The following is a 16,761-nucleotide window of genomic DNA, read 5'->3' as shown; positions in this document are numbered from 1 at the left end:
TTTAAAAAGACCCCCCACCCCCCAACGATTCTCCTTGACCACCTCTCCCAATAGCTGACATGAAATATAATCCCAATATTTTGTTCCAAGAAGAATAAAAGGATAGTTTTGCTGGATTGAGTTAGGTGAATTGCAGAAGACTCTGAGTTCCTATTGGTTGGTTAGTTCCCAGAATTCTCAAAATCTTGCTGGAGGAATCAGGCAGGGGATTATGGGAAGGCAAGTTCAAATCCTTCTTTACCGTAGAATCTTTCGAAAAAGAAGTTTGGAGTGCAGCCAGAATAGGAAATGTGGTGGCCGTGTCCTAAATTGCCAACTCTGAAATTGAGAATGCAGGGTTATTACCTCTGGATTAATGAAGAACATGGAGTTTGGAAGGAAATTTTTATTTATTTTTTTTATCCGGCCTTCCTTTATTATTTTTGTAAATAACTAAATAAGGCGGTGAAGGTACCTAATGCTCTTTTCTTCTTCTATTTTCCCCACAACAACAACAACCCTGTGAGGTGGCCTGGGCTGAGAGAGAGAGAGAGAGAGAGAGAGAGAGGGAGGGACTGGCCCAAAGTCCCAGTTTTTATGCCTAAAGTGGGATTAGAACTCCCAGTCTCCTGGTGATTGGCCCAAAGTCTCCCTCCTGGCTTTTGTACCTAAGGAGGGACTAGAACTCCCAGTCTCCTGGTGATTGGCCCAAAATCACTCAGCTGTCTTTCATGCCTAAGGCAGGACTAGAACTCCCAGTCTCCTGGTGATTGGACCATAGTTCATCTACCTGGCTTTCATACCTAAGGAGGGACTAGAACTCCCAATCTCCTGGTGATTGGCCCAAAATCACCCAGCTGTCTTTCATGCCTAAGGCGGGATTAGAACTCCCAGTCTCCTGGTGATTGGACCATAGTTCACCTACCTGGCTTTCATACCTAAGGAGGGACTAAAACTCCCAATCTCCTGGTGATTGGCCCAAAATCACCCAGCTGTCTTTCATGCCTAAGGAGGGACTAGAACTCCCAGTCTCCTGGTGATTGACCCAAAATCACCCAGCTGTCTTTCATGCCTAAGGCGGCACTAGAACTTCCAGTCTCCTGGTGATTGGCGCAAAGTCACCAAGCCGGCTTTCATGCCTAAAGTGGGACTAGAACTCACGTCTCCTGGTTTCAGGCTAGTACCTTCACCATTACACCAAACTATCTCTCCCAGTTTTAAAAATTAGTACGGCCCTTCCAGAGTTATGGTATCTTCCGAGATTTCATTTTTTAATGTGTTTTTTTTCTGAACCAGGCCACGCCATGGAAAGTGCATCCGTATTTATACAGAAAGAGTGGGATAAAATATAAATAAGAGACCTTTGAGATGGCATGCACAATAACTTGACCTCATTCTGAGCCAGAGATGATCCAGTTCGCTCATTCCGCCTGATTAATTAATTAATTAATTAATTAATCATTAATAAATCCCTTTTGTGGGGATTTTACACTGGCCCACACCGGCCGATTCTGTAACACGATAGGAAGAACTAAAATGGAATTGATAATCTCTATTTTCAGCAAATCGCAAAACTCTGGGTGAATTAGGCCAGTCTGTTAAAATGGTATATAATTTAACTCTCCTGAATTTGGATTTTTTTTGTCATCCTAGGTTTAGGATGTCGGGTGCACAAAGCTAAATGGGGCTAAACATTCCCTTAATTTAAAACTAGTTTGCGTATCTACATGGACTGTAAAAAAAAACTCCCTAGTACAAGAAAACTAGATTTTAACCACAGTATTGCAAGCTGCCTTGAGGATTTAATGCAAATAGAAAAGGAAGCTGTAAATGCACCAATAATTAAAAAACACTTGTTTGATGATATGGATGAGATGAAAATTCTCTAGTTTTGCTCTATGTTAGTGTTTTCCAACTTCAGCAACTTTAAGATGCGTGAACTTCAACTCCCAGAATTCCCTAGCCAGCATGGCTGGCACAGAATTCTGGGAATTGAAGTCCACTCATCTCAAAGCAAACTGACTGGGGAATTCTGGGAGTTGAAGTCCACTCATCTCAAAGCAAACTGACTGGGGAATTCTGGGAGTTGAAGTCCACTCATCTCAAAGCAAACTGACTGGGGAATTCTGGGAATTGAAGTCCACTCATCTCAAAGCAAACTGACTGGGGAATTCTGGGAGTTGAAGTCCACCCATCTCAAAGCAAACCGACTGGGGAATTATGGGAGTTGAAGTCCACTCGTCTCAAAGCAAACTGACTGGGGAATTCTGGGAGTTGAAGTCCACTTGTCTCAAAGCAAACCGACTGGGGAATTCTGGGAATTGAAGTCCACTCATCTCAAAACAAACCGACTGGGGAATTATGGGAGTTGAAGTCCACCCATCTCAAAGCAAACCGACTGAAGAATTCTGGGAGTTGAAGTCCACTCATCTCAAAACAAACCGACTGGAGAATTATGGGAGTTGAAGTCCACTCATCTCAAAGCAAACTGACTGGGGAATTCTGGGAGTTGAAGTCCACTCATCTCAAAGCAAACTGACTGGGGAATTCTGGGAGTTGAAGTCCACTCATCTCAAAGCAAACTGACTGGGGAATTCTGGGAATTGAAGTCCACTCATCTCAAAGCAAACTGACTGGGGAATTCTGGGAGTTGAAGTCCACCCATCTCAAAGCAAACCGACTGGGGAATTATGGGAGTTGAAGTCCACTCGTCTCAAAGCAAACTGACTGGGGAATTCTGGGAGTTGAAGTCCACTTGTCTCAAAGCAAACCGACTGGGGAATTCTGGGAATTGAAGTCTACCCATCTCAAAACAAACCGACTGGGGAATTATGGGAGTTGAAGTCCACCCATCTCAAAGCAAACCGACTGAAGAATTCTGGGAGTTGAAGTCCACTCATCTCAAAACAAACCGACTGGAGAATTATGGGAGTTGAAGTCCACCCATCTCAAAACAAACCGACTAGAGAATTATGGGAGTTGAAGTCCACCCATCTCAAAACAAACCAAGTGGGGAATTCTGGGAGTTGAAGTCCATTCATCTCAAAGCAAACCGAATGAGGAATGCTGGGAATTGAAGTCTACCCATCTCAAAGCAAACCGACTGGGGAATTTATACAAAGTCAGCTTAATTGCCCCCACAATCCGGATCCTCATTTTACCTACCTTAGAAAGGATAGAAGGCTGAGTCAACCTTGAGCCTGGGGAGATTTGAACTTGCAGTAATTGCAGGCAGCTGATGTTAATAACAGTGCTTTAGTCTGCTGCGCCACCAGTTGAAGCCCACTCCTCTCAAAGCTGCAGTAAAACAGAGACTTCTGTCTCCTCTGAGTGTCTAACAATTTTGTTTTCAACACCTTTTCTTTCATTGGACCGGCCCGATTGTTAAAAAAAGAACCCCAACAAAACTTACTCTGGTCGGTCCGCGTTCGAATCCCCGTTGCACCGTTCCTTACACGCGAGGCCCACCTCGCAGGACTGTTGTGCGGAAGCAAGCAAGATGGAAAGGAAGCCAAGGGAAGGGCTCATTCTTCTAGCTGAGCGGGTTCCCTGCAGGGACGGAACCTATTGAGTCCCAAGGGCCAAAAAAGGGTGGGGGAAAACGCCCTTTCTTTGCCGGGGGAAGTGATGCCTAATAGTCACAGCCTTCCCCGCCGTTCTTCCCAGCCCAGGATGTTGCATCACAGGCAGGGGGCTGCTTTTGACTGCAGCCCAGCCCAGCTTCCCTGATCGCCCGAGGAAGGAAGCCAAAAGAGACAGCAGCTGCCTCCAGCCTGCGCACCATGGACAGCGGGGGCCGGCGGGTGGTAGTCTGCGACAACGGCACCGGGGTGAGCAGAGGAGAAGTGGGGAGAGGGCGGGGGATCCCCTCCCTCGATCCCAGCAGGGCAACGTGGAGTGTGGGTGGGTGAGTGGAAAGGATCGGGGCTGCATTCCCACGATCTATTTAACTCCTCCTCCGTGGGAACTTAAGTTTAATTGAACCCAGGTTCTTGGCTTCCATGCAAGCTGGAGTTTTTTTTTAGCCTGCCGAGGTGGTTGGGACCGCAAGCCAGTAACGGAGTCGGAAGGGACCTTGTGCTGAGTCACAAAGAGTTTGTAAAGAGTCCGGCAGAAGTCTGCCATAGTCCTTCAGGATAAGGCTCATCAGCACCCACCTTTATCTCCCTTGACACGCTGCCAAAGGCCTAATTGGCAATTAACTTTGCAAGGCCGCACGGAGCACAGAGTCAAAAACAGAGCTTCAGAATTTAAACCGACCAGAACAAACAAAGTTGCTTCCTGCAAAGGCTCACGTGCCTTTGCTCCTCCTTTAAGTCTTATCAGAGGGGCCAATCATCTCCAAGCCTTACTCCTGAGTCGTCCCTTTTGTCTTAACTGTTCTTGCCTTCTGTTCAGCTCTGTGCATGCGCGCACTGGGAACAGGCTCCCCCTATTCCTGTGCCTCGCTGTTGTCCGACTCTGGAGGCTCCGGAGGCAGCACATCACTCCCAGATGGCCCTGGCCCCCTCTCTGCCTCCGATGCAGAGCCCTCGTCCAAGCCTTCCCCAGACTCCAGGACTGGCCCATGTTCCTCCCCAGCCTCCTCACTGTCCGACTCCGCTGTCAGCTCCGCAGGCTGTTGGCAGACCACAACAGTGAGTCCATCTTAACAATTAAAGCATTTTTTCCCCCTTCCTGGGTTCACGGCGAGCCGAGTCAGCTCAACAGAATTTGCTTGTGTAATGTGTGAAGCTCTCGCTCGGGTGCGAGGAGGTTACTGGAGGAAAACGTCTCTGAGATTTGCACAAGGAAATCTGTGTTTTCGGTGTTGGGTGGGTGACTTACCACCCCCATGTGTCCTTTCAGCTTTGCAATACACATTGTTCCTGAACTCGTTTCCTTAAAAAAAATTTTTTTTTTTTTTTAAATATCAAATCACGATCTTGATCGGAGGCTGCCGAATCATTCCTTCTTCTTTTGACTTTATTTATTTTTATTTTATTTTTTAAAAAAACCAGGGGAACAGCTCTTTGTCTTTCCCATTTTATATTATTCAAAACAAATAAATAAACGGTTATGATAAAGGGACCACATACTTAGCCTTATCTATATTGACAGCAGCAAGGATTATAAATGCTAAATGCTGGAAAAATGTGAACGCCCCACCGGAAGAGGTAGCAATCCGAAAAATTTGGGACTGTGCCGAAATGGACAGATAAACTTTAAAAATTAAAGATAAAGAAGGCTCAGAATACTATCGGAGATGGAATAAATTTTATGAATGGATAGAGACAAGAGGTAGAAATTAGAGAGAATAGAATAGAATAGAATAGAATAGAATAGAATAGAATAGAATAGAATAGAATAGAGGAGAGGAGAGGAGAGGAGAGGAGACCAGAGGAGAGCAGAGGGGAGTAGAATAGAATAAAATAGAATACGGAATAGAGTAGAGTAGAGTAGAATAGAATAGAATAGAATAGAATAGAATAGAATAGAATAGAATAGAATAGAATAGAATAGAATAGAATAGAGGAGAGGAGAGGAGAGGAGAGGAGACCAGAGGAGAGCAGAGGGGAGTAGAATAGAATAAAATAGAATACGGAATAGAGTAGAGTAGAGTAGAATAGAATAGAATAGAATAGAATAGAATAGAATAGAATAGAATAGAATAGAATAGAATAGAATAGAATAACAGAGTCAGAAGGGACCTTGGAGGTCTTCTAGTCCAACCCCCTGCTTAGACAGGAAACCCTATAAACCACTTCAGACAAATTGTTATCCAAAATCTTCTTAAAAACCTCCAGTGTTGGAGCATTCAGAACTTCTGGTGGCAAGTTGTTCCACTGATTAATCGTTCTCACCGTCAGGAAATTTCTCCTTAGTTCTACGTTGCTTCTCTCCTTGATTAGTTTCCACCCTTTGCTGCTTGTCCCCTGGAAGTCACTTTACTGGGCACAATGAGGACTAGCATCTTATTTCTCCCCTCTTCGAAAAAGGATTGATAGTCACACGCACACGATCAGAATGGGTGCAGGGCCTGTGATGTTAGGAAAGGCATGTTCGTAGCATTTTTTTTAAAATTATTCTTCTTCCAATTTAATCCAAGTTTAAATTCAGGGGCCTGGCTACCATCTCCTTCCCTCAAGCCATCCCTCCCCCCCTCCTGTCTTTTATCTTGGATCCTCCTCTTGTAAAAAAAAAACCAAAACTAAATCCTTTCCAACCAACAGATTGCAAAGCCACAAGCGTCCCGATTTCTCATTTTATTTCCTCTTTCGCGACTTCCTCAGTTTCCCTCGGTGGGAAAGTGAGCACACGAAGCTGCATGTTTGAAAGATTAAGGTACCAAAAAAATCAGATTTCCCCCCCCACACACAGCTCACCTTTGGGGACGGATGGTTAAACAATTGGGAAAACAGCCGCCCTGAGTCTCCGGAGAAAGGCGGCCTATAAATTGAACTAACTAACTAACTAACTAACTAACTAACTAACTAACTAACTAACTAACTAAATAAATAAATAAATAAATAAATAAATAAATATTGTGCCGCTTTCTCTGATGATCACCGCAGTGAAATGCTTGCGTGCCCGAGGATGGAAAGATTTGTGGGTTGAGGGTAATGGAACTTGCTATGTGATATGGAAAAAAAAAACCCCAATATCCTCCCTTTTGCCAATTTTTTTTTTTTTTTTTTTTTTTTGATTTATATGCCGCCCTTCTCCGAAGACTCAGGGCGGCTTACAATGTGCTCAGCAATAGCCTTCATCCTTTTGTATATTTATACAAAGTCAGCTTATTGCCCCCACAAACTGGGTCCTCATTTCACCTACCTTAGAAAGGATGGAAGGCTGAGTCAACCTTGAGCCTTGGCGAGATTCGAACCCTGCAGTAATTGCAGGCAGCTGGTCTTAAGCAGCTTAATAACAGGGTGCCTTAAACCCTAGTACTACCAAGGCCAATCAACTTTTAACAGGGTTAATTGCTCTTGCAAGCTTCCATAAAAAAATTATTATATATTTTTTTACTCCAAATTTAACGTTTTATTTTTTTTATATATATATATACTGTTTTCTATTTCAGTGTATTATTGTGCACTGCCCAGGGAGAAGGGTGGTTTAGAAAAGAGAAATGTAAATGAATGAATGAACGAACAAATGAACGAATGAATGAATAAACAAATAAACAAACAAACAAACAATTAAAGAAAGAAAGAAAGAAAGAAATATCTGTGTTTATCACTGACATGAAAGCCCTGATGGACTTTTTGTGTGAAGCAGGAAAAAGAAAAAGGAATTTATGATCTGTGGTTTTGACTCTGAGCTGTAGCTAGAGAGGAAGCAGTACTGGTAAATTTAGAATTTTTCTTATAACTGCTGCCAAGATCCGAAGCCACTTCTTTATGTGATTTTTTTCCTCTTTTTTTCCTTCTCTTTTTCTTTTTTTGCACCATAACTTTCTCACTTATTTTTTTCTTCTTTTTTTCTTACTCTATTCCAATTCGTATTAATTTTTTACTCATGTAAGCTTTCAATAAAATTATACTTTAAATAAAGAAAGACAAAATGCATTTGGAAGAAGAGGTCCAGCTGTCTGTCCTTCCTTCCTTCCTTCCTTCTTCCCTCCCTCCCTCCTTCCCTCCTTCCCTCCCTTCTCCTTCCTTCCTTCCTTCTCTATATTTTCCCTCCTTCCTTCTCTATCCCAACCTCCCCCCTCCCTCCCTTCTTCCTTCCTTCCCTCTCTATATTTCCCTCCTTCCTTCTCTATCCCTTCCTTCCTTCCTTCCTTCTCTATCCCTTCCTTCCTTCTTTCCTTCTCTATATTTTCCCTTCTTCCTTCTCTATCCCACCCTCCCTCCTTCCTTCCTTCCTTCTCTATATTTCCCTCCTTCCTTCTCTATCCCATCCTTCCTTCCTCCTTCCCTCTCTCCTTCCTTCTCTAGTCTTTCCTTCCTTCCTCCTTTATATTTTCCCTCCTTCCTTCTCTATCCCTTCCTTCCTTCCTTCTCTATCCCTTCCTTCATTCCCTCTCTATATTTTCCCTCCTTCCTTCTCTATCCCTCCCTCCCTCTCTCCCTCCTTCCTTCTTTCCTTCCTTCCTTCATTACGTGAATGCAGCCCTAGCATTTAATGATCTCTGTGTACGTTATATAAACCCAGTCATCAATTTCTTTGTCTTTCTGTTCTTTCTCTCTCTTTTCTTCTTCTTTTATTTGGAGGAAGAAAACCCCATCAAGAATGATCCGTTGTCAATAATGTGAACCTTCTCTACTCATTCATTCTCCTTGCCATTTCCCCATCTTTCAGGGCCCCAAAAAATTCTCTCCTCATCTTTGCAGTTTGTGAAATGTGGAAATGCCGGATCCAATTTCCCAGAGCATATTTTCCCAGCTTTGGTGGGACATCCTATTATTCGGTCCAGCGTTAAGGTTGGCAATATTGAGATCAAGGTGAGTGATAATTGCCAAATTGTGCTTGGAGATTTATGCTGAAATCAGGCAATTTAATAACATTTGTATTGTTTATTTTATTCTGTGTTGCTTTGCAAACAAAAGCAACTTGCCCGCACCATTTATGTTTTTTGATCATGGACCATAATAATCTGATTATCTACCAATACTCTACCTCCTTCATCTTTTTACCTTCCTAACAGCCCTTTGAGGTAGGCCAGATCCCAAAACAGAAATAGTGGGACTCTATTGATGGAGGTCAGTGTTTTCAACTGTGGCAACTTTTAAGATATATGGACTTCAACTCCCATTAATTCATCTAATAAAATAAATAAAAATAAATCCCTGAATTCTTCATCCAGCATGCTTTAAGAAGTCTGGACTTCAGCTCCTCAGCCAGCATGCTTAAAGGATGCTTGCAAGGGAATTCTGGGAGTTGAAGTCCACCTATCTTAAAGTTGGGAATTCTGGGAGTTGAAGTCCACCCATCTTAAACCAGGCTGACTGGGGAATTCTGGGAGTTGCAGTCCACCCATCCTAAAGCAGGCTGGCTAGGGAATTCTGGGAGTTGCAGTCCATCCATCTTAAAGCATGTTTGCCAGTGAATTCTGGGAATTGAAGTCCACCCATCTTAATAGTTGCCAGGTTTGAGAAACATTGCCGTAGTAGGCTATAATCAAAGAAAGCTGAAAGCCTGACAGTGTTTTCTCCTCCCCTCCCTTTAAGATTTAATGAAGGTTGAGTCAGTTCTTTCTAGTAATTTTTACTGTCCTGGGCTAAAATTACGTTTTTCTCATTGCTGTTGCCCAATTTCTCCAAGATGTGGTACCTATCTGTGCATCTCCTTCTGCCCACAAGGGATGCGGTTTCCACTGAGTCTGTGCATGTGTGTATGCCCCCTTCATCTACAGGGGCAGTGTTGCCACCTGGATAGCAATAACATTTAGACTTATATACCGCTTCACAGTGCTTTTATAGCCCTCTCTAAGCGGTTTGCAGAGTCAGCCTCTTGCCCCCAACCACCTGGGTCCTCATTTTACCCACCTCGGAAGGACGGAAGGCTGAGTCAACCTTGAGCTGGTCATGATCGAACTCCTGGCAGTGGGCAGAATTAGCCTGAAATATTCTAATCATTGTGCCACCATGGCAAGGAAGGAAGGAAGGAAAGGAAAGAAATGGAAGGAAGGAAGGAAGGAAAGGAAAGGAAAGGAAAGGAAAGGAAAGGAAAGGAAAGGAAAGGAAAGAAATGGAAGGAAGGAAGGAAGGAAGGAAGGAAGGAAGGAAGGAAGGAAGGAAAGGAAGGAAGGAAGGAAGGAAGGAATAATAGCACTTAGACTTATATACCGCTTCACAGTGCTTTACAGCCCTCTCTAAGCGGTTTGCAGAGTCAGCATATTTGCCCCCCAACAATCTGGGTCCTCATTTTACCCACCTCGGAAGGATGGAAGGCTGAGTCAACCTTGAGCTGGTCAGGATCGAACTCTTAGCAGTGGGCAGAATTAGCCTGAAATATTCTAATCATTGTGCCACCATAGGAAGGAAGGAAGGAAGGAAGGAAGGAAGGAAGGAAGGAAGGAAGGAAGGAAGGAAGGGCAGTAGTACTTAGATTTATATACTGCTTCACTGTGCTTTTACAGCCCTCTCTAAGCGGTTTACAGAGTCAGCCTCTTACCCCCCCAACAATCTGGGTCCTCATTTTACCCACCTCGGAAAGACAGAAGGCTGAGTCAACCTCGAGCCGGTCAGGATCGAACTGCTGGCAGCCAGCAGTCAGCAGAAGTAGCCTGCAGTACTGCACTCTAACCACTGTGCCACCACGGCTCATAGACCTCTATGGGTTTCATCCCTTGGTAGGACCTCATGGTGGGTGATGACGCCAGCAAGTTGCGTTCCATGTTGGAGGTGAACTACCCCATGGAGAACGGGATTGTGCGCAGCTGGGAGGACATGAAATACTTGTGGGACTACACATTTGGGCCGGAGAAACTCAACATCGACCCGCGTGACTGCAAGATCTTGCTCACGGAGCCCCCTCTGAACCCCACCAAGAACCGAGAGAAGATCATCGAGGTAAGCAGGGCTGGAGGTGATGATCAGGGACTCTTCCTGGAGGACTTGATCAAGGTTCTTTGAACAAGTTGCAATCTTTATTAATCCATTGTTGTTGTTGTTGTTTTGAATCAAGTTTTATTGATTTTTTTCCCCCCTCCATTTTCCCCTGCATATTTTATGAACAGAGTATTGGCCATGTCATCACTTATACAATGCAAGTACATTTTACTCAGTTACAATTTTTGCCAAAAAATTCCTTTTTCCATTTTTGAATCGTGTCTTAAAATTTCTGTTTATTTATATAAACAACATCTTAATTCGCCCTCAAATTCTAATTTTTCTGTTTGAACTCATATTTATTCTCTTTTTATTTTTTAATAATTCATTCTTTATCTGAGTACATTTTTTTATGGATGTTCGGGGTTGGCTTTCTTCCATTTTATCTTTTTTATTGTACAGCAATCTTTCTTCTCAGTCTCTCCCTCCCTTCTTTCCTTTCTACTTTCTTCTTCCCTCTTCTCCTATTCCTTCTCTACTTCCCCTTCCTTTCTCCCTCTCCTCCTCTCTTTCCCCCTTTCTAACCCTCTCTCCTACTCTTATTACTCTTATCCAGCCGTTGTTTTTTTGTGACACATGGTATTTATTATCCATTGTGCTATCTGCCGAAAAATGTATGATCTAAAATGTTTGTTAACTAACAAAAGGTACCTCTCCCTCTCCATCCATGCATCCTTCTGTCTGTCTATTCATCCATCCATCCAATCATCATCCATCAATCATCTATTCATCCATCAATTCCATTCAACTATCAATCATCTATCTATCTATCTATCTATCTATCTATCTATCTATCTATCTATCTATCCTATATCTCTCAACTACTGTACTTATCTATCCATCCATCACCTGTCTATCTTATCTATCTTATCTATCATTTTCTCTATCACCTCTATCATCTCTCTATCGATCATCTACTTCTATCATCTATTTATCTATCCATCCATCCGTCTGTCTGTATCTATCCATCTATCTATCATCTATCTATCTATCTATCTATCATTTTATCTATCACCTATCTCATCTCTCTATCAATCATCTACCTCTATCATCTATGTATCTATGTATCTATCTGTCTTCTGTCTGTCTATCTATCTATCATTTATCTATCATTTTCTCTATCACCTATCTCATCTCTATCAATCATCTACCTCTCTATCTATCATCTATCCAACTGCCTCTCTGTCTGTCTCTCTGTTTATCTATCTATCTATCTATCTATCTATCTATCTATCTATCTATCTATCTATCATCTATCTATCTATCTATCTATCTATCTATCTATCTATCTTTCTATCTTTCTATCTATCCTTTACCTATCTCTATCCATTTGTCCTTTTTAATGCATGTTACCCATCTTTCATTTTTTTTAAAATCAAACTCTCTCTCTCTCTCTCTCTCTCTCTCTCACACACACACACACACACACACACACACACACACACCCCCCTTGAATTACGATTGCCCATTACGGCAGTAAGTCGTGACAGTCGTAAAGTGGATTGATAGAACAATTAACACAATGAATAGAACAATTAACAATTAATGTTTTGGTAGGAAAAGATAACGTGGTAAGGTTATTATTGGCAGCCCCTGGAAGATTTATTCAAAGTAGTAAGGTGGCTTATTTATGGAATGCTCTCTTCCTGTCTTTCTTTATACAATCCAGGTTATGTTTGAAACCTACCAGTTTGATAATGTGTATATTGCGATCCAAGCTGTGTTGACACTTTATGCTCAAGGTAAGTCAGCTTTTTGTAAAAAAAACCTTGAGTGTTAAGCCTTTAGCCACAAAACTCCGGGTTGCACCAGGGGTGAAATGCTACTGTTTGCCCAAAAGGGTAGTAAAAAAATGCTTTAAAAAGTTTTTAAAAGTTAAATGGGAGTTGCAGTTAAATGCTGAAACCATCAATGCAGCATTATCTGGTTTATGATGATGATATTCGCCCAATCCTTGTACAGCTGCAGCATCTGATCATCCCCTTCTGCCCCCACCCCAATTTTCACAGGGCAGAGTTTTATAAGCATATTGTTCTTTCGGGGGGCTCCATCATGTACCCCGGCCTGCCGTCCCGCCTGGAGCGTGAGATCAAGCAGTTGTATTTGGAGAGGGTGTTAAACGGAGATGTAGGAAAACTGTCGGTAAGTGGGCAATGGAGAGTGGGGGGGTGGGGGGGGGCAAGGACCAGTCTCCAAGGGTCTGACCTCCTCTTGGCATTTTGGACGATGCCAGGCAGACATAAATTCCCAATCTTCTCTATTCACATTTTGATGAAAGAAAACTTGTCTTTTTGACCTCTAGCTACGTACCGGCAGTCCTCAACTTATGACGGTTCATTTAGTGACCGTTTTGAAGTTACAACGGCACTGAAAAAAAGTGACTTACAGTATGACCCTTTTTCACACTTACAACTGTTCTGGATCCCTGCGGTCCTGTTTGATCAAAATTCAGATCCTTGGCAAACGACTCGTATTTATGACGGTTGCAGTGTCCCGGGGGGAAGCCAGACCCAACGGGGAAGCCAGGCTCACTTAACAACTGTCCTACTCACTTAACGACTGCAGGGATTTGTTAAGTGGCAAGAAAGGTCATTAAATGGGGAAAAAACTCCCTTAACAACTATCTCACTGAGCAACCGGAAATTTTGGGCTCCATTGTGGGTCATAACTCGAGGACGAAATGTAATTTGGCTCTGCTGTCAACAATTGTAGCCGGGTTTCCAATTTTGAGCGTAACGAAGATGGTAAAACATTTGGCAGGGTTGAAGATGCTTTTTTTAAAAAAAAAATAAAATAAAATTAAAGTTTTATTTTGAGATTAAATAGAAATAGAAACCAAAATCAGGGAAGAGAAAGAAGGGAGAAGAGAGGTGAAAAGAGAAATAAATTAGTGACTTTTCAATTTTTTTCCAGGGCCGTAGGACAGCCTTAACCTTCTGCTTTATCTTTCTAGCTATTTCAAACCATTTCTATAACAACGGAATCGGTCCGGTCATCCTAACCTCAAATCCGAGTTTCATTATTATTATTATTTTTCCAACCTCAAGGACAAATTCCAGAAGCTGTTTCCAAGTAGAAAAGATAAATAATTTTCTTCTAATTAAAACTCAATTTTGCCATCTCGGCCACCTTCCTTCTTCCATGGTGGGAATTAGTGAAGTCTTTCCATCTTCGTGCATATAATCCTCGATTTACGACCACGATTGAGCCGAACATTTTCGTAAAACGTTGGGTCGTAAAATGGAGCAGAACTCTCTTAACGAATGTCTCAACTTAGCATCAACAAAAAATTTGGGACTCAATTGTTAGGGGACCCGAGTTCTGGAGACGCTCGGAGGGCCAGTGTGATAAATGGGGATGGACTCCTCTTGCCTTCCAGCCCACTTTTCCTATCTTTCTTTCTTTCTCTTCCTCCCTTCCTTTTTTCCCCTTTCCTTTTTCTTTTCCTCCCTCCCTCCCCTTCCTTCCTTTCCTTTTTCTTTCTCTTCCTTCCTCCCTTTCCTTTTTCTTCCTTTTTCTTTCCCTTTTCTCTTCCTCCCTCCCTTTCCTTCTCTTCCTCCCTCCCTTTCCTCTTCCTCCCTCCCTCCTTTCCTTTCTTCCTTTCCTTTCCTTTTCTCTTCCTCCTTTTCCTTTTTCTTCCTCCCTCCCTCCTTCCCTCCCTTTCCTCTTTTCTCTTCCTCCCTTTCCTTTTTTCTCTTCCTCCCTCTTTCCTTTTTCCTTCCTTTTCTTTCCTTTTCTCTTTTCCTCCCTCCCTTTTTTCCTTTTCTTTTTCTTCCTCCCTCCCTCCCTCCCTTTCTTTCCTTTCTTTCTTATGCAACTGGAACACCGCATAGTTTTTGGAAGGGGGTGCTTTGGCCAATTGTTTGGGACGCTTTTGCTTTTCAAGTTGCTAGTCCTCTTCAAAGGGGGGAGGGATGGAGAAGGGTCCCAAGGGAATGTCAAATCGGTGTCTCTTTGAAATTTCAAAAGTTTGCCTTTCTGCAGTGCAGCTCCAGATAGTTCGAATTCGAATTTTGATAATTTTCATTAATATCTATCCTGACTTTTCAGGGGAAATAAGTTTTTTGGCCTTGTTGTTGGAAAGGAACATACTGCCAATTTTCACCTCACATCTCAGGGATACCCAGTGGTTAGAATGCGGTACTGCAGGCTACTTCTGCTGCCTGCCGGCTGCCTGCAATTTGGCAGTTCAAATCTCACCAGGCTCAAGGTTTGACTCAGCTTTCCGTCCTTCCGAGGTCGGTAAAATGAGGACCCAGATTGTTGGGGGCAAAAGGCTGACTCTGTAAACTGCTTAGAGACGGTGGTGAAGGACCGTGAAGCGGTATATGAGTCTAAGTGCTATTGCTATTCTTGCAAAATACAGAATAGAATACAGAATAAGAGAGTTGGAGGGGACCCTTGGAGGTCTTCCAGTCCAACCCCCTGCTCAAGCAGGAAACCCTCTACTTATATTCTACTTTTTTTTCCTGGCCATTCCATTTTAACTTCCTCCATCTTAAAAATAACCAGGAAAAAAAAATCATTTTACCTCAGGTAATTTTACCTCAGGATCAAAGGCTCTGCTTTCTCTCAAGATGTAATTTCTGAATTTTTTTCCCTGAATCAGGTTATCTTTCTAAGAAATGACTTTTAAAGGGGGGCCCAAACCAGCTATTAAAAATTCATTTGAGCCCCCCCCCCAGAGAGATCTGTGCCCTTCCCAAAAGATGACTGTGCTTGAAATGTAATTCATCTCCTCCTCAGTTTTGCTTTAAATAAAAAAAAAATTAACGTTCCTTTATATTTTTTACACATGAAAATGTGTATTTTAAAAAAGATCTCGTTAAACAAATCGCTGCAGTTGTTAAATGAATCGTGTGGTCGTTAAGCGAATCTGGCTCCTCCCATTGACTTTGCTTGAAGGAAGCCATTTGCCAAGCGACCAAATTTTGATCAGGTGACTGTGTGGATGCTCTGATGGTCGTAAGTGTGAGGACGGGTCATAAGTAATTTTTTTCTCTCACTTGAACTGCAAGATGGAACAGCAAATAAATTTGGTAATTTTTTCCCCCAGCCCTGTTGTAACTTCAGACACTAAACAAGTGGCTGTTGTCATAAATCAAGGACTGCTGTACAGGTAATCCGTGATTTACAATGATTCGTTTAGTGACTGTTGTAAGTTACTGAAAAAAACTTGACTTATGACAGAGATGGGCAACTATGGCTCTTTTACGACTTGTGGACTTCAACTCCCAGAATTCCTGCGCCAGCCATGTTAGCTCAGGAATTCTGGGAATTGAAGTCCACAAGTCATAAAAGGGCCATAGTTGCCCACCTCTGATTTATGACCATTTTTCACACTTATGACTATTGCTGCATCCCCGTAATCACGTGACTTACATTTGGATGCTTGACAAGCGACTCATATTTATGATGGTTGCGGCATCCCGGGGATCCCCTTTTGCGACCTGTCGAGGAGCAAAACCAATGAGGGGGAAACGACCGATTCGCTTAATGCCCGTATGACGAATGGTAACAACGGCAGCGATTCAGTTAAGAACCGTGGCGAGAACAGGGCAAAACTCACTCGACAAACGTCTCGCTTAGCGACATCAATTTGGGGCTCAAATTGCGGTCGTAAGTCGAGGACTACCTGCCGAAAACAAAGTCGGCCGGAAAATAGGGAGACAAAAGTTTGCAAAAGGGGATTTTTTGTGTGATTTAATCGCAAAAATGGAAAAAGCCCAGTTTGGAAAGACGTAGACAATTGAAATTTTGTGTTTGTAATTGGGCTGTAGTTTTAAATCAGGCCGCTTCCTTTGTTGTCTGTGTGTGGTTTAGCGTCGGTTGCAAAGCCGGCCGGTTGGGTGAGTTGTGGGTTCAGTGTGTTTGTGAACGTGGAAAAAGAGAGGCTGAACCACAAAACAGGTTGAACACGTTGTGCAAACGTGAGTCATTAGATTCCCTTAACCTGCTGGGAAAACGCCTCCAAGTTTTAACGCTGGCTCGATTAAAAACAGAGTTGGCCCATCACAACAGCTGTGTTACCTTACAGATAGTCCTTGATTTACGACAATTCGCTTAGTGCAGGGGTCTACAACCTTAAACACTCAGAAGAGCCATTTGGACCCGTTTCCCACAGAAAAGAAAACACCGGGAGCCACAAAACCTTCCCGTGCCTGACTATTTCTCGAGCGGCCACAAAACTAGCCTATGTAGTTGAATTAAACGTTCTGTTTTCTTCTGAGACTTTTCTTTTCTT

General features: G+C 42.8%; 1 protein-coding gene across 1 annotated transcript; it reads left to right on the top strand.

Moving 5' to 3' along the window:
• Positions 1 to 211: 211 nt before the first annotated feature.
• LOC117669690 (actin-related protein 2-A-like) lies at positions 212 to 15,293 on the top strand. The gene is made up of 7 exons (XM_087881178.1): positions 212 to 219; positions 3,646 to 3,809; positions 8,266 to 8,408; positions 10,263 to 10,478; positions 12,187 to 12,259; positions 12,527 to 12,659; positions 13,471 to 15,293. The coding sequence occupies exons 1-6, from the start codon at positions 212 to 214 to the stop codon at positions 12,634 to 12,636; spliced, it is 714 nt and encodes a 237-aa protein (XP_087737304.1). The 3' UTR covers positions 12,637 to 12,659; positions 13,471 to 15,293.
• The last annotated feature ends 1,468 nt before the right edge of the window (positions 15,294 to 16,761 follow it).

This window comes from Pantherophis guttatus, chromosome 18, assembly GCF_059756535.1.
Source record: "Pantherophis guttatus breed Tessera chromosome 18, ASM5975653v1, whole genome shotgun sequence".
Classification (NCBI taxonomy): domain Eukaryota; kingdom Metazoa; phylum Chordata; class Lepidosauria; order Squamata; family Colubridae; genus Pantherophis; species Pantherophis guttatus.
This window is presented reverse-complemented; position numbering and strand designations above follow the sequence as displayed.